The sequence below is a fragment of the Rhododendron vialii genome, chromosome 4a (assembly GCF_030253575.1).
Source record: "Rhododendron vialii isolate Sample 1 chromosome 4a, ASM3025357v1".
Lineage (NCBI taxonomy): Eukaryota > Viridiplantae > Streptophyta > Magnoliopsida > Ericales > Ericaceae > Rhododendron > Rhododendron vialii.
Window position 1 is genome coordinate 5970352 of NC_080560.1, and position 23110 is coordinate 5993461.

The 23110-nt window shown below is 39.4% G+C and overlaps 2 protein-coding genes across 2 annotated transcripts; both read left to right on the plus strand.

Annotated features, from left to right (window-relative positions):
• Window positions 1-7679: 7679 nt before the first annotated feature.
• Window positions 7680-8942, plus strand: LOC131323584 (uncharacterized). Its single transcript, XM_058355437.1, has 2 exons — window positions 7680-8354; window positions 8664-8942. Exons 1-2 carry the CDS (start codon window positions 7680-7682, stop codon window positions 8940-8942), a joined length of 954 nt encoding a protein of 317 aa, XP_058211420.1.
• A 9870-nt stretch (window positions 8943-18812) lies between these two features.
• Window positions 18813-20179, plus strand: LOC131323586 (uncharacterized mitochondrial protein AtMg00810-like). Its single transcript, XM_058355438.1, has 3 exons — window positions 18813-18855; window positions 18942-19101; window positions 19165-20179. The coding sequence occupies exons 1-3, from the start codon at window positions 18813-18815 to the stop codon at window positions 20177-20179; spliced, it is 1218 nt and encodes a 405-aa protein (XP_058211421.1).
• The last annotated feature ends 2931 nt before the right edge of the window (window positions 20180-23110 follow it).

The window sequence follows — 23110 nt, forward strand, 5'->3', positions numbered from 1 at the left end:
ACACCCAACCCAAATATTATTGAACATTCACCCCAAATATAGCCCACAAATTAATCCACTTGAAATTGAAAGCCCAAATTTCAGCCCACTAACCCAATTTCAGCAATAACAAAATGAAAAAAGAAAATAAGAAAGTTAATGAAAGAAAGAGAAAAAAAACACACGCAGAAGACAGAAGCAAAATCAGCCTCTGGCTCTCGTTAGTCTTCCGACCTCTCTGGCTCTCTGTTTAAACTTTGGTACACACAGGTTTGTGATTCGTATCTCTCTCCCTCTCTCGATCGACTCTCTTTCTCTTTGCCTTTCTCCTTCTCTCTCTCTCAATTACTCACAGGTTTTGGATTTGAGCTTTTGGTAAACCCTAAGTTGTATATTTTCTAATTTCTATTTGGGTTTAATTGATTTTTCTTCCAATTGTTCAGGGTTTTGAGCTTCAACCTTCAAGAATATGGATAAAGATTGAATATTGGGTGTTTCTTTGTCTCTACACATTCTGACATTCATCGAGTTTTACCCTAAAAAGTAAGACCACCACTATCTCTCCTAATCTCTTTACATTTATTTTGAGCAATTAGATTATAGATTACTAAGAACACTTTGTCAAATTTGGTGAAAGATTGATTATTTTATATATAGGCTAATTTGAAAAGGTGGAAGTCAGGAAGTGGATTATATTAGCCGATTAATGGATGAATGATTGCTTAGTTACTTATATAGAGAGTGATGTATTTGATACCGTTGATAATGAGGATATCATGCAAAGGTTTCAAAATATGAAAACTCGTCGAGGACAATTGTAATAGCTTATATACGTTGCTATTTTTGGGTCGCATTTTAGATGTTATGCATGACTTTTTGTTTATATATATAGTTGTGGTTTCTCAAGATAGTACAGTGTAATTTTTGAACACCCTTGGAAAAATTCATGGAGCCGCCACTGATTCAAGGAACATAATCCCCCACATGTATCGAATACGAATCCACAAAGGTGTTCTATGTTAATTACCCACTATGTCGACCATAATTTTCGCACAGAAATTGTATGATGAAAGGTTCCTTTTTCTTTTGGCTTATAGACTATTTGGTGAAGACCATTTGAATGTGGCGTAGAAAGGGTTGCGAGAGCTTTATAATTGTTCTCCTATCATCATATAGCCGTATATATAATCTACCAAGCAAGACACAAAATTGCTATTGATGTAATTCATGCATATTCAAGAGGCAAGTAAGATATATAGCATTGCGTATATCGATCCCCAATACAAATTATGAAGATAAAAATTATTTAGTTTTCAGTTAAATAAAGCCATTGTGGCTCTGTCATTTTATTACTTTGTACTTCCCTCACTTTCATCTTTATTGGAGTATTAGTTTCCTCTTCTTTTCTGTTGCATTTTTCATCAACATTTGGGAATAGCCAAGTATTGGGGATCATCGTGGCTCTGTCATTTTATTTCTTCACACTTACTTCTCTCACTTTGATTGTTATTATGATTTTCCCTCTTCTTTTCGAATAGCAAAGTATTTGGGTAGCATTCAACATAACTCCATCTATTAGACTATTAGCCTTATAGAAAATGAATTGATGTATTCTAGAAAGGATTGCGAAAGCTTTATAAATGTATCAAGATTAGTACTAATAGTGGAACTGTATCTCTGAGACAGACAAACTGATGATTCTGATCAATAAGTGTATATGTGGCATAGACAATCTCATTTGAAAGCAAGAATTGAAGTAATTGATTCATGCACATTTTTTTGGGTCCGCAATTGATTTATGCACTTGGTGGTTCATTGCACTTTCTCTAGGGCTATGTGGGTGGCTTCTCCTTTGTCGGTGGACACCTGAACATAAAACTCACAGCTTAAAAAAAATAAAAATATTATGTCATAGAAATCTCAGCAATGGTACTTAACGAAAGGAAAGAAAGAAAGAAATCTCATCTATGGTACTTAGCGAAGTAAACGTAGCAATCCTAATGTTAGGCCAAAGCTAAAGCCACAGATTAAATTACCCGGAAATGCATAAACAACAACAAAACCACCAAACATATTGATAGGAACCTAAATCAAACTAAAAATTATCTAACTACACTGTATTATCAAAAAAACGTGCAATGCACGTGCACAACTATGCAATGTGGCCTTTGGACTAACAACCCACCTTCTACCCATGCATTGCCTGATTGTGTATGGCAAAACCTGTCCCTCCTCCTTGTCATACCTGCAAAATAGAGGTGCAGCAAGGCAAGGAGCAACCAGAGAAACATGACTTCTTTTTGTTCTCCTCCTTTTTGTTCGGCTTCTTCTTCTTCTTCTTCTTTTTGCTCCCGAACAAAGAGGTTTCAGAATTTGTGTTGGTGTTGGATAACTCATCTTCAAAGTTAAGGGATCATCAAATCGGGAAAAATAATGGATGTTCGGATATGGTTTTCCAGAATTGGTGTTTGCAGAGGAGAGGAACTGGAATATGTGTAGTTTTAACTATTGGAGCCCAACTGTACTGTAGGCGTATCAGCGGTTGGGGAAGATGCATGCTCAAGCAGTCAAGCTATGTGTAACAATGATCTTAGGTTATTTTACTGCCAGTCTAAATAAGCTTGTGGAGGATGCTGTTGGTGGGCTGGGATGTGTCTCTTGTTGATGAAGTGTATTGATTAGGTGTTGCTGTTGTACTTCTTTGTAAGTGAAATTATCTAATGAACTACAAAGTCCCAGAGGGGGGTGAATGGGACGACCGATTTAAAATTAACTCAACCACTAACTTAAACAACTATCCAACCTTCATGCCAAACTATTCAATTCAACAATATAAGTAAAAAGCTATAAAACTAAAAAACGCAAACACGAGATATACGTGGAAACTACTTAGGGTCAACATAGCCTAAGCATAAAACCACAGCCTAATCTACTCAAATTTCCATAAATCAAAAGGTTAGGCAAAAAGACTACAAGTTAGGAATTACCGACTTTTACCCCAAATCACACCTAACTCCACTTCTTGCCTAGCACCCCGTGCCCCTTCTTGATTCCATGGACTCCTCGAGCAACACCACCTCGATCTCCGCTCTAGAACGGCTCTGGTATCATCCGGCCATGTAGATTCATAGGCATGAAAGTACGGATTTTGTAAAGTGAAGATTTTTATGCAAAAGAATCAACTTAGAGAGAATGCATGGATTAAGAAAGTATTTCTCTAGATTGAACAAAGATGATTGAATGCTAGATTCAAATCATCAAAATGCAAATGAAAGCACAAGAGCAAAAGAGATAATGTTTTCTCTCTCTAAAGTGGGCTATATCACTCTTGTTGCCCTAGAATAATGAAAAACAAGCTTATATATGACCAAGCAAGAAAAATCCTGGAGAGCCCTTCAAAGGCGCTCTTAGCACGCGCACAAGGGCCTTACTCGGCTAAGGCACTACTAAGGCTCTTTTAACACGCGTGCAAGGGCCTTAGTCTGGTAAGGCACTGCTAAGGCGCTACTAAGGCGCAAGCACTTAAAAAGGCCTTAGACAAAATTTCCCCTCAAATAAAACAAGGCCAATAATATAAGGTTAGTGCATAAATGATATTTCACAAAAGATTAAGCCATCGAATAGCTTTAATGATGCATGGAAAAATATTAAGCTATATGCACATGAGATGCATATACCTTTCCAAGCAAAATGCACGGCACGGCCTTTGTGATCAACTCTTGAACCAACGGGTGGAGTATCTAATCTAGACAAAATAAAATCACCTCCCAAACCCAAAATGGAAAAAGAATAAATACAGACTCCAACGGTTTGTCACATCCGGAAATCGCCAATTACATTAACAGTAAGGTTTGGGAACAAAGCTGATTATGGAAAGGCACGATTATGTCAACGTTTCATCAGGTTGCATAAGGTATACAATGCTGTATATTTGGAAATCGGCACAAAGGATATTATCCAAACTTCGTTTAGATGTAATGGGTGTTGGAACATTTCCAAAATATTTAATGAATATTAAATGTAAATATTGGTGAACGGTTTTAATCCAAGAGGCGTGACTATTCAGGTTAAATGAATAGACGTGAATATTGGATTTAAGCACAAAAGGTGTGTCTATTCAGGTTAAATGAATAAACATTACCAGACCAAAAGGTGTAACCATTGGGGTAGAATAAATAGACATGACTATTATAAATAGATATGACTATTGCATTTAATCAAAGAGGTATAATCTTTGGCCAACGGTTGCAATCTATGCCTATAAAAGGCAAATGGTTCTACCAATTGAAAAAATGGAAGAGAATCAGAACAATTCTGATTGTTCTTTCTCTCTAGAATTATCTCTTACGATTATACTTAAGAGGCTCGCAAAATCCAAAGGTATTCGGGTCTCTCTTCGTTTTTTGCATAACGCAGTTAGACAACAGTTGAAGACTGGGCTTCATTTTATCTTGGAGGCGGCTTCGCTGTAACCCGGTGCACACCTAATTCTCTAGAATTGGTGGGGGCGAATATCGTCTTAAGGACAACGACATAGTAACGTGACTTGAAGCATCTCTGTTTATCCACTTCAATCGGCTACGACGAATTTTGCACCAACAATGGGGAACCCCAGTTACAATAGCTGGTTACTGGATTGCAGTACACAACTTCCCCATGTTGTTGGAACTGCATATGCTATGAAGTTGGATGGATGAGATGCATGCACAGTCACCTTTTTTGGGGGAGTGTTAAAATTAATGCTTTATTATCTTTTTGTAATTGGACCAAATGTTATGTTTGTATTTGGACCATGTTTTATATTTGTTATGGGCTAGCTTTATCTTCTTTCGTTTAATGGGCCCAAGTGTTTGGGGAAGCCCGTATCCATTTTGTATGTAAGAAAGCTAGTAGTATTTGAAGTGAAATGAAATGAATGTAAGGCAAGTGTGTGAAAGCAGCCCCAATTCTCGTTTCTTTTCCTCTGCTTTCCAGAGAGCAATTCCCCTGTTTCTTCCTGTTTTTTGCCGAGAAATGGGCAGCCACCATTTGTCCCAACTTCTTTGATATTCCTCCACCAAAAAACCAAGGTTAGGCTAGGGAAAAGCCAACATAAGTGGTATCAGAGCATTGGTGGATCAAATCAACTTGGGAGTTGTCACGCCCTCGATTTTCAACATAAATACTAATCCATTTCAATAATCAATCTCCGCATAATATAGATAATACCCAAAAGAGAGTTCCTAAAAGATCACTTACAAACCAAGTCCCAGAGTTTAGAGATTTTACAACATTGACACTATGGCCCAAATTCCATAATTAGTCAAAAAGATAAATTTAAATGTTACATAATATCTAAAGTTAAAAGAGTTCAAATGGATTTACAATTATACCTTTCTAAGAAATCAAACAAAAGATGATAGAACCACTACTCAATAACGGCTTTCAAAAGATGTGAAGTCAAGCATGCACATCATGCGCTCCGCTTCAAGATCCTTGCTTTTTTTTTTTTACCTGAAAATGGTAGGTTGAGCTACACTAGCCCAGTAGAGAATTCTATACACAAGCTATAAGTAAATGTGATGAAACATGCAACAAGAGTGAATGAATTCCAATGAGACAAACAAGAGGTATAAAGGAGCACCACAATGAACCAACAGACTACGACAACGGGATCCTATACATCTTATAGTTATCCCTAACCATTCATATATCGAGTCGGAAGTAGCATTCAACACACACATCCATCCAAATAACCTACGACAATTTCTCATACCATTTTAAGATTTCTCAACGAACACCACAACTAGCTTCCTCATTTCTTACCATTCATCATTAAGCCCCTTTTCATAAAAACGTTCCTTTCTTGGTTGCCAAAAATACTTTCAAGAAAACTCTCGACCTTTACAGGTCAAACTCTGTTGATTCGAGTTTGAATAGCCGGAGTCCGTTGATTCTGCGGACGAATACCGGAAACCGTTGATTCGCTCAAGAATAACCGGAGGATTTTCATAAAAATCCTTTTTCCAAAATCGAGTTCCTTCCTTTTTAAAAAACTTTGATAAATTCAATTATTTATTCTCTTTTTCAACGGTTACAATCTCCAATAATACACAGCTCAATCAATAACATGAACATTCATAATCAATCATAACTTCCTTCATCATGTGAGACATTCAACTGTGTTACCACCACTTGCGTCACAGTGAATTCTCTCCACCTGGGTTTCCGCATTACCAGACCTTGCGTTGTGGGCCCTTTATTCAAATTCTCAAATTCAAGCATACAAGCACACAAACCATCGTTCAACGTACAAGCAGGCAACATTTCTCAAATCCACTTTGCAATGCAAACTCGTAAACATGTCACATCGTACGTTGATAAATACATTAAGTTCACATTATTACTCTAAGTCTATCACAATGCTCTACGTCATGTATCGAACCCATAGCGACTCCACGACAAACCACCCTCTAGGTTCTATACGAGAATCTTATAAAACGGGTGCCAAAGGAACCTAGGGAGCTCAACAGGACGAAGCATGAGGATACGAGTCACAATACTACCCATCTAATCACGAGACAAACTCATGTCTACCCACATCACTTACCATATTACCTCTTATGGTCCACGATATTCCTATCAACCTCATGGTACGATCCCTAACCCCATGAAACAAGGTCGAACAATGAGTTATTGGGACGTAAGCAATCATACTCAAGAGTGACTTAAACATGTTCTAATTATAAACAGAATCATAACACGGAACGAGAACAACCTTAGGATTAACCACGGACATCGGCAGATTGACACACCTTTACTCAAATGGTCATAACTTTTTTTGTACTAAGATTCTTAAAGTGATTCTAGTGGCAAATGAAAGCTAACTTCAAGACCTTCGAATCGATATAAAGTTTGCATGAATCCGACATCGGACGAGAAAGTTATGGCCGTTTCAAGTTGGGCTGAAACCAAGAAGACGAGCAGAAATTCCAGAGAAGGGAGGGATCGATCCCTCCTCTCTTGGGGATCGATCCCCAAGGGCAAAAGTCAGATGTTTTCCAGATTTGAATGAGGGATCGATCCCTCATGCTTGGGAACGATCCCTAGGCGATTTTGGGCAATTTTCTGCAGATTTCGACAGCTTTTCGAAGACGCAATGGTTGATGATCTAGACTCAATTAAAGCATGAAATCAACTCATAAACACATAGAGTGAGTAAGAAATCCCTACCTCAAGGTTTGAAGCTTCAAACACGAGATCAATGAACGAGCCCTAGCTTCCAAAGCTCCGAAATCTTCCAAGAACGAGTTCTAGCACAAACCCACGCGATTCCAAGGCTCAAATCTAGCGTAGGAGACGGATTGAAGGTTAGATTTCATGGGTTTCAAGTGATTGGTGAAGTTTTTGGGTGAGAGGATGAGAGAGAGTGAGAGAGCCGGAGAGAGAGAGGGAGAGAGCCGAGAGGGAGACGTGAGGAGAGACAGAGATTTTGGGGTTTTTAATCCCCTACACACACACCCCTTTTATATATACTTACACACACACCAAATCACACTAACACTCCCTCCAATTACGATTCTATCGATCAAACCCCAAACCAAAATAACTCCACAAATTTCGCATTAACTTATAACATTTCAAAAATTAAAAAATTTTCCGGGTCTCTACAGGAGTGCAGATTTTTGAAGGGAAAACAAAACCCTAGAAGGTCTACAACAATGGCAAGTTCAAGCAATCAAAACATGGGAGCTCTACCACTTTCTTTTCTACTTCTCAATGGAGAAAGCTATGATTTTTGGTGTGTGAAGATGAAGACCCAACTTATGTCAAATGATGTTTGGGAATATGCTCAAGATGGGTTTGAAGATTATCAAGGTGTGGAGGTGGCTTTGTCAAATGAGCAAAAGAAACAATTGAAGGTGGATAATAGGATGAATGCAAAAGCTCTCTCCATGATTCAACAAGGTATTTCCGACAACCTCTTTCCTAGAATTATCAATGAAACCCAAGCCAAGAAAGCATGGGATATTCTTTACAATGAGCATAGAGGCAATTTGAAGGTAAAAACCATCAAACTTCAATCCTTGAGAAGAGATTATGAGAATTTTAAAATGAAGGATAGTGAATTGTTGAATGATTATTTTTCTAGACTTATGGATGTTGTGAATCAAATGAAAACATATGGGGAGGATGTTGCTACTCAAAAAATTGTTGAGAAAATCTTAATTAATTTGCCGAAGAAGTTTGATCCCATTGTTGCCATTATTGAAAATACTCAAGATTTAGCCAATTTGAGTGTCAAAGAATTGATGGGTTCCCTTAAGACATTTGAGCAAAGATTGAATAGGCAATCCGAAAAGTCAATTGAGAGTGCCTTTCAATCTAAGCTTAATGTTAGTACACCTAAACCGCATGGGAAAGTATCCTCTTCAAGTCATAATCAATCTAGAGGGCGATTTTCAATTGGTGGAAATTTTGAACGAGGAAGAGGTGGAAATGATAGAGGAAAAGGAAGAGGAAGGAACAATTTTCAAAGTGAAAATAATTTTCAAAGGAGAAACAATTTTCAAGCAAGGGGGAATAATGAGTCTACTCAACCAAGGTGTGGAATTTGTAAAAGAGGTAGTCATGTTGATAAAGATTGTTGGTTTCGAGGGAAGCCACAATGTTTCAATTGCAACAAATTTGGGTATGTCAAAAAGGATTGCCGAGTCACAAACAATCAACAAGCTAATTACTTCGAAGAGCAAGAAGGTGGAGGGTGCATGTTTTATGCTTGTCAAGCTGCTTCCGAGCAAAAGAATGATGTGTGGTTCCTTGATAGTGGTTGTAGTAACCACATGACCGGAGATGAGAGTATCTTTGTGAAGATCGATACTTCCTCCAATTCTCAAGTAAAAATGGGGAATGGTGCCTTAGTCCAAGCAAAAGAAAATGGTACTATTGCCGTGGAGACAAAGAAGGGTACAAGGAATATCTAGGATGTGCTACTTGTTCCGGACTTGAGCAAAACTTGTTGAGTGTTGGGCAACTTATAGAGCATGGATACACCGTCCAATTTGAAGGAAACTCTTGCAAGATTTATGACAAATGGGGGAGAAATCAAGTTGTAGCAAAAGTCAAGATGGAGAAGAATAGAAGCTTCCCTCTCATTTTTTGCTACTCCAAAAATGTGGCCTTGAAGGTGGATGTGCTAGATGACTCATGGCTTTGGCATAGAAGATTTGGGCACTTGAACTTCCAAAGCTTGAGGTGTAAAGACCCGTATTTTAGGCCTATATTTTTTTTTTTATATAATTGTACGGCTTGTCGAGATAAACGGTGTGGATATATGGAATGGCGTATTTGTGGAAGGATATAAAGGTAAATAGATGAGAGTTGCATGTGTGAGTGTGTGGTGTGAGGGCATGGGATTATTTCCCTCACCTCTATTATTCCCAGGGAACATCTTTCCCCTTTTCATTTTTTTTTTTTTCTTTTTCTTCTTCTTTCTCTCGGCTGTCTCTCTCTCGGCTCTCCCTCTCTCTCGACACACACACTCTCTTTTTCCCTCTCCAACCCGGACTCAAAACCCATGGTAAATAACCTCCAAACCTTCATCCATTCACGTTGTTGAGCTTGAAATTTCGTGGGTTTCGCTCGGAGGAGGAGATTCGGTTGATTTTGAAGTTTTCGGAGTCTAGGGCTTGATCAATCGCTTGGGTTTCGATCGAATCACTTGAGGTAGGGAATTCTACCTCTCTTTATATGTTTTATGAGTGATTTAGTGCATAAATCGTGCTTGTAATGTTGTGTTTGAGTTTGGATTGAAAATTCGTAGTTGCTGTCAGAATTGTCTGTTTTTCCTGGTTTCCTACCGGTAGGCCCGTCCCTTCTACCGGTAGAACGTTGTTACTTTACCAGAAAATCGATTCCCTACCGGTAGGAACTCTTCACCTACCGGTAGAACGATTGAGAAATTCCTTCGTAACCAGCTCAAACGTACAGCAGCAGCTCAAAAGCTGCTCAACGTATCGAACTTCTACCGGTAGGGATTCCTTACCTACCGGTAGGTCAAGCACAAATTTGAACGTTGGCCTTTCTGTTCCCAAGTTCTACCGGTAGGACTTGCTTGCCTACCGGTAGGTTACGTGAATTGGAGTTTCTACCGGTAGGACTTGTTCACCTACCGGTAGGTCTAGGTTTTACCGGAATGTTAGCCTTTCTGTTTTCAAGTTCTACCGGTAGGACTTGCTTGCCTACCGGTAGGAGACTAGAAGTTTCACCTGCTTTCACCTGCTTATTTGAGCTGCTGCAGTATCTTTCAGCTGCTTCCCTATATCCTTCAACTCGTATGTCGAAGCTTTTCTTTGACTCTTATGAGTTTGTTTACGCATCATTCCAAGTGTTTTGGTGAGTATTACTCGTTCCTCACTTAGAGTGGCATTCAATGGACTAGAGTGAACATGTCTAGGGATTTGATGAGTAGTTTTGCAATCCGTTTTCTCTCTTAACTCGTAAGATTCTTAGATTCCCACAGTGCATGCTTTTACAGACTCCGAGTATAGAAACTAGATAATCGGGCATCGTAGAGCCTAGTCGTGGGTTGATATGTGGTATGCGAAGGTACGGGGGTGTACTTAGGGGTACGGTGAGGACGTGTGTATTTGAGTATATGCGATATGGTAGATTGTTGGTCTTATAATACCATGCGATTGATTAAATGGTCTTTGGATTTAATTGAATGAATGGATGTTTGTGAAATGGGAAGCGGAATGAAAGTGAATAACTAATGGACAGAGTATTGTAGGAATTTATGTATGGGCTTAGTACGTCATGTAAGATGCGGGTATGTAAACAAAAGAGGAGGCATGAACATGTATATTTGTGGAGTCACATAATGACTAATTAAAATTCAGTGGTATAACCGTTAAAGGGATGATGAAATTGATTATGAAATGATGTCGATTGTGAAAAGTGTGAAAGGTGACCCAAGTGGTCGTTATTGAGGGAAAAGACTCGGGGTGACCCTGCGCTCGAGGGAACTAGACCCGAGGTGACCCAACTGATTCATATTATTGGAGGAAAAGACTTGGGGTGACCCTGCGCTCGAGGGAACTAGACCCAAGGTGACCCCACCTGATTATTGTTATTGAGGGAAAAGACTCGGGGTGACCCTGCGCTCGAGGGAACTAGACCCGAGGTGACCCTAGTGATTATTTGATGGGAAATACCGGATTAAAGGAAAAGAAAGGTGTTGCAATTAAGGGATTTAATGAAGATCAATGTGGACACGAGAAAGATTGTACTACCATACGAAGAATAATAAGATATTTTGATTTGATTATAGACAAATGTGGGATGACGTGAGTTTAATAACGTAACTAGTTAAAGAAGTAAACGGATAGTGACATTGATCTGAAGTCTAGGACTCTTAGGCGATAATACGCAGCTTGTTGGTAGTCATTTGTGGTATAGGCGTATCTGTCAGTACTCATCCATTCTCGGTGCATGGTTCATTCAAATTACATATAGCTTGAGTTTAGAATTTTCTACTGGGCTAGTGTAGCTCAACCAAATCTTTCTTTTCAGGTTCTGATGCCGGGCAAATTATTGCATGCATTGTGTGCTTGACAGTAAAAGACTTTTGGAAGCTGACTTCACTGGTTATTTCGTCATCTTTGTGAAGATCTCATTTTGTTAAAGGTGGTTTTGTAACTAATTATTACTGAATTTTCTTTTGACTAAAGTTGTAATTATCTAAACTTAAGGACTTGTTTGTAAATTAAACAGGTGGGAAACTCATTTGGGTAACGTATATGATATGCGAGGTTTCTCTTTTATTGAAATGTATTACTTTATTATGTTGAAAATCGAGGGCGTGACAACTTGGTATCAGAGCATAAGTTTAGAATACCTCGAGACCGTGGGGAGACTTTTAGTCTCATGGGTTCAAACATTGCTGCATCTTTTTACAAAATCACATGTGTGCTTGCATGAAGAGTCGGTATGTCGATGTGACATTGCATATATATATATATCACAATAGAGTGGCGCAAAGTTGTTGACTTCGGTTGGAAAGGTTGGAGAGTTGTAGCACATAATTAGGTGGCTAATGTTGATGATTTCATTTGTTATGCTTCCATAGTAGGATGTCTTCGAGACGTGGAGATAGGTGTGGTGAGACCGGGGATCGTGAGCACCAGGGCTGTAGTGCAACGGGGAGAATGAAGCGATGTTTCCTGAGATCGTTGAGTGTGCGAAGAGTGTTGACATTCTGGAAGGTGCGCAAGGTGGTGTGAATGTGGGAGAAACTAGGCATCGAGTCGTTAGCACCAGATCATCTTCAGAGAGTGTTGAGGGTTCAAAAAGGAAGAAACCTAGAGTATCAAATCACTTTACTCAGGACCAGCAGGGCTTTAAGCCACCTCTTTATATCGGGACTCCAAGAGCTCTTCTCAAGTGTCAGACTATGTGTTATCGATGTCGTCAGTTTGGCCATATTCGTTCTCAATGTCCACGGCGTGGGGGATCTTGTTATACTTGCGATGAACGTGGCCACATGGCAAGGAATTGTCCTCGGGGATTGGGAGTACATGGTGAGTCGAGCTCAATGCAGCAGGAAACACATACGTCGAAACAACAACAGATGCAGTTCCGCCGCTAAACTACCACCCCCCCCCCCCTATTCTCTAACTCTTAGAAGCGTCACTTGTTTGAGGTATCATTTATTCCTAGTCGTTCTACTCGTTCTCTACAATACTTTTGATTTGGAAGCATTTCACTCATTGAGAATCCTATTCTTATCCATGTTTGGGATAGAAATAAGAAATCTTGGTCCACGCGTGTTGAGAAATCTCGATAGATCATATTTGCCGAGATTAGAGGTTAATCATTCCATATTGAAGTGTTGTCCTTGACCTCTTTAAATTGCTTATATCGAGATTTGGTTTGATTTGGACAGGGATTGTTCGTATCCATAATGAGTGGTGACATCTCAAATGTGATTTTAGAAGAGTTGTTTCTTTTATTACCATCTTTCATTGGCCAAGCTGAATATTGTTAGAATTGTATCGTAATTTATTCTTCCGTGTAGTCCAGCGTGTAGATGACCTGTTATAATTCTTAGTATTTGAGTCAATTATCATGCGATCCCTTCCTAGCTTTTCTTGGGCATATTTAAATTCTTGTAGCGAAGTATCTTATGACACTGTTGCTATCAAATTTGACAAATGTTCCTCGTTCCCTATTCAAGGTCTTATTTTGACATTACCCTGCTTGAGATAAATTTTCATTGGTCAGTTTGGATTTCCTTGATGCAATTACCATTTTCGTCGTTTGCTTGTAACCGTTATTCCATATAAGTATTTAATTTGCAACATCAATCTATTGAACCCAACCTTTGGCTATGTACCGTATGAAATACAAATTTGTTAGCATTATCAAAATTTAGACCTTGTTCCCATTATTGCCTGCTTAGGCCATCATCCATTTTGGTCCCATGACTAAGAAGTCATATGATTTGAACTCACATCCGCTTTGTATCTATTTGTTTGCCCTTGCCTATTCGGTTGGTTCGAATTTCCATGGTTGGAGTCAATCTTGTGGTGACATACCTATTGATGTCTATTCATTGACACCGTTCAATACAAATTCAATTGTGGAAATTACTTTAAGTGTTATTTTACTCTGTCGTGGTTCCTTGACTTTGGAGGCACATGACTCATTCTGTAACACTCAGCCTTAACTTGTTGGAAGGTCTTACCCTTCCCGGTATTGGACAAATTTTTGATCTTGTATCAGTTAACTTACTAGAGATTTGTTTCACTTCTTGTATTTATCCTTAATATCGACATCGTTCAGTTGCTAAAGGTTATTCACTGACTCTGTTGACTCGAAAAGCAATAAGAAAGTTATGATCAGTCATTTCAAATTTCTTGGGTTGTCATAAAAAGGTATTTTGAATTGTTGCCAAACCGTCCTGAAGATTCCACGTGTTCTTTGAATTTCGGATGCCTCGTTACCATTCTTCCAATTCTTGATTGACACTACTTGAGTTTTGTAGCTTATTCGTTTCGTTTGAGATGACAAATCGAATCCTTCTCATGATATAGAATCACCCAACCTAGAATGAAAATTTTGTGCGACTTTTAGAAGAACTGGCTTGTGTTATGGACCCGCTAAAACAATTAATTCGATTCGCCAACGATATTTGGAAGCTCGAGGGAGAATGACCGAAAAGAGAAAGGTAAAGATCGTCAAAGATTGCTAACTGCGGAGGGCCGACCAAAGGATTGTGTTGACTGTCAACGTCACCCAATGTTATTTGAAGAAGGGAAATCATGAACTTCGTAAAGCATAGTTGCGTTGGGGTTTGTCTCGTTTTGGGCAGAAAGGAAGCGTTCACCGTAAGAAAGATAGTTTAAGTGTCGGACACTATGTGCATGTTTTGGGATACCCAGGCGACAACCGGTGAAATCCACTTGGAAGAGGCGCTTGATCACCGCCCATTCTAGATGGAAGTCTCGGGAAGTCAATTGGATTATCCGGTTATACTTAGGAGGTAAGATCTCTATAGTGAGATAGATAATTGTGTATAGGATTTGTATAATAAAGAAAAGTTTAGAAACTGTGAACCGTTTGACGTTGCCGCCTAACTTTTTCAAAATATATGACGCATTCTGTATACGGAGATTGAGGAGGTATGAAATAAATCCATTGCATGTGTTAGAAAGGTCCGAAATTGAATTAGAAGTTCAAGTGTCCTATGATGAGAAACCGATGCGTACCTTAGACTCGCGTAGTCCATTGTTGAAAGGTAAGCTGATGTTGTTAGTGCATGGTTACGTGGAAATGGGGGTACGAAGTTCGAAAGATATACGTGTGTTTGTTGTGGTCTGCTTGATATGAATCTAGACGTAGACTTCGATGGTTATTGAATTGTTGTATAATGGATAGTGTTACAGTTGGAGTATGTTGATGTGATGCTTGGCATGATTAGGCTTGCCTTATCTAATTTCGAGGACGAAATTTCTTTAAGGAGGGTAGGGTGTAAAGACCCGTATTTTAGGCCTATATTTTTTTTTTTATATAATTGTACGGCTTGTCGAGATAAACGGTGTGGATATATGGAATGGCGTATTTGTGGAAGGATATAAAGGTAAATAGATGAGAGTTGCATGTGTGAGTGTGTGGTGTGAGGGCATGGGATTATTTCCCTCACCTCTATTATTCCCAGGGAACATCTTTCCCCTTTTCATTTTTTTTTTTTTCTTTTTCTTCTTCTTTCTCTCGGCTGTCTCTCTCTCGGCTCTCCCTCTCTCTCGACACACACACTCTCTTTTTCCCTCTCCAACCCGGACTCAAAACCCATGGTAAATAACCTCCAAACCTTCATCCATTCACGTTGTTGAGCTTGAAATTTCGTGGGTTTCGCTCGGAGGAGGAGATTCGGTTGATTTTGAAGTTTTCGGAGTCTAGGGCTTGATCAATCGCTTGGGTTTCGATCGAATCACTTGAGGTAGGGAATTCTACCTCTCTTTATATGTTTTATGAGTGATTTAGTGCATAAATCGTGCTTGTAATGTTGTGTTTGAGTTTGGATTGAAAATTCGTAGTTGCTGTCAGAATTGTCTGTTTTTCCTGGTTTCCTACCGGTAGGCCCGTCCCTTCTACCGGTAGAACGTTGTTACTTTACCAGAAAATCGATTCCCTACCGGTAGGAACTCTTCACCTACCGGTAGAACGATTGAGAAATTCCTTCGTAACCAGCTCAAACGTACAGCAGCAGCTCAAAAGCTGCTCAACGTATCGAACTTCTACCGGTAGGGATTCCTTACCTACCGGTAGGTCAAGCACAAATTTGAACGTTGGCCTTTCTGTTCCCAAGTTCTACCGGTAGGACTTGCTTGCCTACCGGTAGGTTACGTGAATTGGAGTTTCTACCGGTAGGACTTGTTCACCTACCGGTAGGTCTAGGTTTTACCGGAATGTTAGCCTTTCTGTTTTCAAGTTCTACCGGTAGGACTTGCTTGCCTACCGGTAGGAGACTAGAAGTTTCACCTGCTTTCACCTGCTTATTTGAGCTGCTGCAGTATCTTTCAGCTGCTTCCCTATATCCTTCAACTCGTATGTCGAAGCTTTTCTTTGACTCTTATGAGTTTGTTTACGCATCATTCCAAGTGTTTTGGTGAGTATTACTCGTTCCTCACTTAGAGTGGCATTCAATGGACTAGAGTGAACATGTCTAGGGATTTGATGAGTAGTTTTGCAATCCGTTTTCTCTCTTAACTCGTAAGATTCTTAGATTCCCACAGTGCATGCTTTTACAGACTCCGAGTATAGAAACTAGATAATCGGGCATCGTAGAGCCTAGTCGTGGGTTGATATGTGGTATGCGAAGGTACGGGGGTGTACTTAGGGGTACGGTGAGGACGTGTGTATTTGAGTATATGCGATATGGTAGATTGTTGGTCTTATAATACCATGCGATTGATTAAATGGTCTTTGGATTTAATTGAATGAATGGATGTTTGTGAAATGGGAAGCGGAATGAAAGTGAATAACTAATGGACAGAGTATTGTAGGAATTTATGTATGGGCTTAGTACGTCATGTAAGATGCGGGTATGTAAACAAAAGAGGAGGCATGAACATGTATATTTGTGGAGTCACATAATGACTAATTAAAATTCAGTGGTATAACCGTTAAAGGGATGATGAAATTGATTATGAAATGATGTCGATTGTGAAAAGTGTGAAAGGTGACCCAAGTGGTCGTTATTGAGGGAAAAGACTCGGGGTGACCCTGCGCTCGAGGGAACTAGACCCGAGGTGACCCAACTGATTCATATTATTGGAGGAAAAGACTTGGGGTGACCCTGCGCTCGAGGGAACTAGACCCAAGGTGACCCCACCTGATTATTGTTATTGAGGGAAAAGACTCGGGGTGACCCTGCGCTCGAGGGAACTAGACCCGAGGTGACCCTAGTGATTATTTGATGGGAAATACCGGATTAAAGGAAAAGAAAGGTGTTGCAATTAAGGGATTTAATGAAGATCAATGTGGACACGAGAAAGATTGTACTACCATACGAAGAATAATAAGATATTTTGATTTGATTATAGACAAATGTGGGATGACGTGAGTTTAATAACGTAACTAGTTAAAGAAGTAAACGGATAGTGACATTGATCTGAAGTCTAGGACTCTTAGGCGATAATACGCAGCTTGTTGGTAGTCATTTGTGGTATAGGCGTATCTGTCAGTACTCATCCATTCTCGGTGCATGGTTCATTCAAATTACATATAGCTTGAGTTTAGAATTTTCTACTGGGCTAGTGTAGCTCAACCAAATCTTTCTTTTCAGGTTCTGATGCCGGGCAAATTATTGCATGCATTGTGTGCTTGACAGTAAAAGACTTTTGGAAGCTGACTTCACTGGTTATTTCGTCATCTTTGTGAAGATCTCATTTTGTTAAAGGTGGTTTTGTAACTAATTATTACTGAATTTTCTTTTGACTAAAGTTGTAATTATCTAAACTTAAGGACTTGTTTGTAAATTAAACAGGTGGGAAACTCATTTGGGTAACGTATATGATATGCGAGGTTTCTCTTTTATTGAAATGTATTACTTTATTATGTTGAAAATCGAGGGCGTGACATGAGGAACTTACAACAAAAGAACATGGTGTATGGCTTGCCAACTATTCATGAAGTCAAGCAAGTTTGTGAAGATTGTGCACTTGGAAAGCATCACCGGGAGTCATTTCCAAAAGACAAGGCGTGGAGGGCTAGAGCACCATTAGAGCTTGTTCATACCGATGTGTGCGGGCCTATGGATATGCTAACTCATGGAGGTAACAAGTACTTTATCATTTTTATTGATGATTTTTTTAGAATGACATGGGTTTATTTCATGAGGCAAAAATTGGATGTTTTCTCAAGTTTCAAAAAGTTTCAAAGCCTTGTGGAAAGACAAAGTGGCTATCTCTAATGAAAGTTTTGAGAAGTGATAGGGGTGGCGAGTATACTTCAAATGAATTCTATAAATTTTGTGAAGACATTGGCATGGAAAGGCAACTAACAGTTGGGTACACTCTACAACAAAGTGAAGTGGCCGAGAGGAAGAATAGAACTATAGAGGAGATGTCAAAATCAATGTTACATGAGAAGGGATTGCCTAAGACTTTTTGGGGTGAAGCCGTCTATACGGCGGTCTATTTGATGAACCGATGCCCAACAAAGGCCGTTGAAAATATTACTCCATTTCAAGCTTGGAGTGGAAGAAAGTCATCCGTGAATCACTTGAAGGTTTTTGGGTTCATTTTTTACGCTCATGTTCCAAAAGTAAAAAGGAGCAAACTTGATGAAACTAGTCAAAAGTGTATTTTTGTGGGTTATAGCTCCCAATCAAAGGGCTATAGACTCTTCAATTTGACCAGAAACAATGTGATCATTTCTAGAGATGTTCTTTTATATGAGAAGGCATATTGGGATTGGAAGAGAAATGTGGTGCAAAACCAAGTCCCTTTCAATTATGAAGAACGGGGAGAGTCAAGAAGATGAAGAATGTGATGATCTTGAAGCTTCAAAACAAACTCCTCCAACTTCTCCATCAAGCTCAAGTTCCTCATCTCCAAGTTCAACTCCAAGAAGAATGAAAAGCCTTAGTGATGTGTATGCAAGTTGTAATCTTTGTGTTGTTGAACCGGAGACCTTTGAAGAAGCAATTAAGGAGGAAGCTTGAAAGAAAGCTATGGAAGAGGAAATTCATGTCATCGAGAAGAACAAAACTTAGGAGTTGGTGGAGAGGCCAAAAGACAAAGAAGTTATTGGTGTGAAGTGGATTTTCAAAACAAAGCTCAATCCCGATGATTCCATTCAAAAGCACAAAGCAAGACTTGTTGCAAAAGAGTATTCTCAACAACCCGGAATTGATTTTCAAGAGACATTTGCACCGGTGGCTCAACATGACACAATTAGATCTCTTGTTGCCTTAGTGGCATCGAAGGGATGGTTTTTGTATCAACTTGATGTGAAATCGGCCTTCTTGAATGGTGTCTTGGAGGAAGAAGTATTTGTTGATCAACCTCAAGGTTTGATTGTCAAAGGCAAGGAACAAAAGATATACAAGTTGAAGAAGGCTTTATATGGGCTAAAGTAAGCACCTCGGGCATGGTATAGTGAGATTGACTCTTACTTCAATGAAAAAGTATTTCAAAGATGCAAAAGTGAGCCAACCTTGTACATTAAGAGGCAAGGTAACACCGGTATTCTCATTGTTTCTATCTATGTTGATGATTTGGTTTTTACCGGTAGCAATGTGAAAATGATTGAGGATTTTAAAAGAGACATGATGAAGAAGTATGAAATGAGTGATTTGGGTCTCTTGCATTATTTCTTGGGCATTGAAATTTATCAAAGTAAAGATGATATTTTCATTTGCCAAAGAAAGTATGCCAGAACTCTTCTTGAGAAGTTCAAGATGAGAGAATGCAAGCCGGTTGCAACTCCCTTGATTGTGAATGAGAAATTGTCAAAAGAAGATGGAAGCAAAAAGGTGGATGAATCTCTTTATAGAAGCTTGGTTGAAAGCTTGTTGTACTTGACTATCACAAGGCCGGATATCATGTATGCTACAAGCATGTTATCCCGTTTCATGCACAATGCAAGCCAAACTCATTTTGGAGTGGCTAAGAGGGTCTTGAGATACTTACAAGGAACACTTGATTATGGCATTTTATATGAGAAGAATGTTGATACCAAATTGCTAGGATTTTGTGATAGTAATTGGGCCGGATGTGTTGATGATATGAAGAACACTTCCGCATATGCTTTTTCTCTTGGCTTGGGTGTCTTCTCATGGGCATCTAAGAATCAACAAACCGTGGCGCAATCTACCGCCGAGGCCGAGTACGTGTCGGCATCATTGGCAACCTCTCAAGCAATATGGCTAAGGAGGATTTTGGAAGATGTTGGTGAAAAGCAAGGAGAAGCTACTCCAATTTTGTGTGACAACAAATCCGCAATTGCAATGACAAAGAATCCCGTCTACCATAGCCGCACCAAACACATTGCCATTAAGCATCACTTCATTCGAGAGGCCGTGGAAGATGAAGAGATTCAACTTGAGTATTGTGCAACCGAAGACCAAGTGGCGGACATCTTCACCAAAGCTCTTTCAAAGGAAAAATTTCAATATTTTAGAGAAATGTTGGATGTTACAACAAAGCATTAAGGGGGAGTGTTAAAATTAATGCTTTATTATCTTTTTGTAATTGGACCAAATGTTATGTTTGTATTTGGACCATGTTTTTATATTTGTAATGGGCTAGCTTTATCTTCTTTTATTTAATGGGCCCAAGTGTTTGGGGAAGCCCGTATCCATTTTGTATGTAAGAAAGCTAGTAGTATTTAAAGTGAAATGAAAAGAACGTAGGGCAAGTGTGTGAGAGCAGCCCCACTTCTCGTTTCGTTTCCTCTGCTTTCCTGAGAGCTCTTCCCCTGTTTCTTCCTGTTTTTTGCCAAGAAATGGGCAGCCACCATTTGTCCCAATTTCTTTGATATTCCTCCTCCAAAAAACCAAGGTTAGGCTAGGGAAAAGCCAACAGTTTGGAGGCCTTTTGACTACTGGAATTGTGCCATTCTCGGGGACGCAAGTGCCACTATCTTTTCCTTGTTATTCGTAATGGTATAACGGGCTTCTTGCAATTGTACTAGTTCTCTAAATTGTTTTAATTGGTTCATTTGAAGTTCGTATTGGAGGAGTATACCTCATGCTAAGCTTTGCACAGCACATAATTTCCTTTATAAAGTAGTACTTCCCCGTCCACAATTGTTAGTCCCTTTCAATACTTTTTGCTGTCCCCGAAAATATGGTCCCTTTTGATAAGTCATTGGGCAAAAAATAATGACACGATCTTTCCTATTGTAAGTCCTGGTATTATGTTATCCATGCTTGACTAAGAGAATAGGCAGGCCCTTTAGTTACCTCTGCCATTAAGTGAGAGGAGAGGTCATAGCTAATGAGATCGATTATTTCACGACACTTTGAAGAATCATGACAGATTGATTCGGGAGGGGAAAGGCACAAGTGGGCATGATTAATCTCGAGGAGGTCACGATGACTACATCCTATTGCTTTCACCTTGTCGTCTGTGACTCTGTCACTTTGCCTTCCCGGTGCTTCCCAGACACAGCCTCCCTTACCTCCCCAAATAGCTTTATCGTTATTCCTTACATTCCATCTCAAAGCTCAAATAAAACTCTTGTTCCCAGTTTTGGCCACTCAGCAATCAATACACATGCAGGATGAGCCCAATTTATTCATAAATCCGCGTTTCTGCTTAAAATTTATAATGAATATGTTATACCCTCATCGTTGACAAGACTACCTTTTTCTCTTTTCTTTTTAAATTAGAAAAGCAACTTAGAAATCTAATGATGCTGTCTCCTTACTTTTGAGGGTAATAAGAAAAACCAAAACATCAAAATATACAAAGCGCAACGATTATGCCCCTTAATAAGTTGAAATTCCCAAAAAAGGGCTAACAATTGGGGACTGAGGCCGTATATAATCATGGCGAGGATTCAGGAAACTGGTGACATTATTTGCCGACTCAAAATGAAAGAAGAAAGTTAGAGGTTTTAAGTCTTACTTCCATGACCATGTCCCCTATTGCTAGTTTGGTAGTCCATAAAAGCATAAGTTGATAATATGAAAGTCTCGAGTGAGTCCACATCTTGGGGAGAAAATGCACATCAAACATGTCCGAGAGCATTAAGTCTACATTGAGTCTATGGAAGGCATTAAGTCAGGTAACAAGGCAAGATTTTGAAATTATGCCGGACATGACAGGCATGCCGAGGAGAGACCTTGAATATAGGATATTTAACTTACAAGCGCATGCCCGTGCCTTCATTAGAAGAATTTGGTATTCGATATGGCTTCGAGTGTCCTAAGTGTGAGCAAACTGCCCATGCCTTAAGGTTCGGTGCAACTTGATCTTGAGTTTGCAACAACTGAATCGTTCAAATCAATTACGTAGCAATTAGAAGGCATTTGCAAATCCTAACCATCAACCGTCCACAATAAACACAATTTTCAGAACCTAAACAACACGTTCAGGTATATGATTTTTTATTGCCCATTCAAACCTAAATGAATTGCCCCCCTCCCCCACCACCCTCCCCCTCTTTCCTTTGTCTGCTTGTCCGGCCTTGCTGGGGCTGATCTAGTGAAGATTGGCTTGGTTTTGCTCATCCGGCGAATAAGCCGACGGATTCGGTGTGGTGGCTTTCGGCGACAGCATTCTCGGCCAGGTTTTTTTTCGCTGTCTCTTTCTGATTTCGTTTGTTTTAGGCTTTGTTGATTTGGTTCTCTCCCTTTAATGGGAGTTTTCACCCTTATGAATCCATGGTCTAAGACTTGATGACTGCAGTATTCTCAATATTTTCTCCCTATTGAATAAATCATAATCGTAATTAAACCTAGTTGACACAATGATCTCAAGTTCACAATCAACACTTGCCTATAGGGATGACTATGAGAATCTCATATTATCTATGGAATTCCCACTGTGGTATTGATTTTTTAAAGAATGAGAGAGAGAGAGAGAGAGAGAGAGAGAGAGAGCTCATATTATCTATGAAATTCTTGTTTGGTATTGATTTTTAAAAAAAAAATGAGAGAAAGAGAGTATTTTGAAATCGGATTTGGAATAAGAGAGAGAGAGAGAGAGAGAGAGAGAGAGAGAGAGAGAGAGAGTGTGTGTGTGTGTGTGTGATTGATTTAGATCTTCCCAAAAATGACCCTAGGATCCCCACTATTGGATTTACAGAACCACTCCAGGCCGTTAGATTTATGTATGTATGTAAGATTCAAAAACTGAGCTCGGTTATTATATTAATATTTTTGCAAGCCATATGAGAAATTTTGGGTGTGGGGCGGATACCACGCACATGGTACCTCGTCAGCGATCCCAACCGTTCAAACGTGTTTTGAACGTCCGGATTATAGAGAGAGAAAAATAGGGGAGAGAGTGGTCGGGTTAGGGGACAGAGAGGGAGTAAATCTTGTCGTCCAAAACACGTTTGGATGGCTGAGATCACCGACAGGTACCGCCACACCCAAAAATTCTCAAGCCATATATTTATACGTACATGTATG

What these genes read in the sequence shown, in the direction of transcription:
- LOC131323584 (XM_058355437.1), top strand. Translation starts at nt 7,680, where the DNA reads ATGGCAAGTTCAAGCAATCAAAACATGGGAGCTCTACCACTTTCTTTT. An exon ending in CCTTTCAATCTAAGCTTAAT is followed by an intron (nt 8,355 to 8,663) that starts GTTAGTACACCT and finishes TATGTCAAAAAG; the next exon opens with GATTGCCGAGTCACAAACAA.
- LOC131323586 (XM_058355438.1), top strand. Translation starts at nt 18,813, where the DNA reads ATGATTCCATTCAAAAGCACAAAGCAAGACTTGTTGCAAAAGA. An exon ending in GCAAGACTTGTTGCAAAAGA is followed by an intron (nt 18,856 to 18,941) that starts GTATTCTCAACA and finishes TTGTTGCCTTAG; the next exon opens with TGGCATCGAAGGGATGGTTT. An exon ending in AAGGCTTTATATGGGCTAAA is followed by an intron (nt 19,102 to 19,164) that starts GTAAGCACCTCG and finishes AGTATTTCAAAG; the next exon opens with ATGCAAAAGTGAGCCAACCT.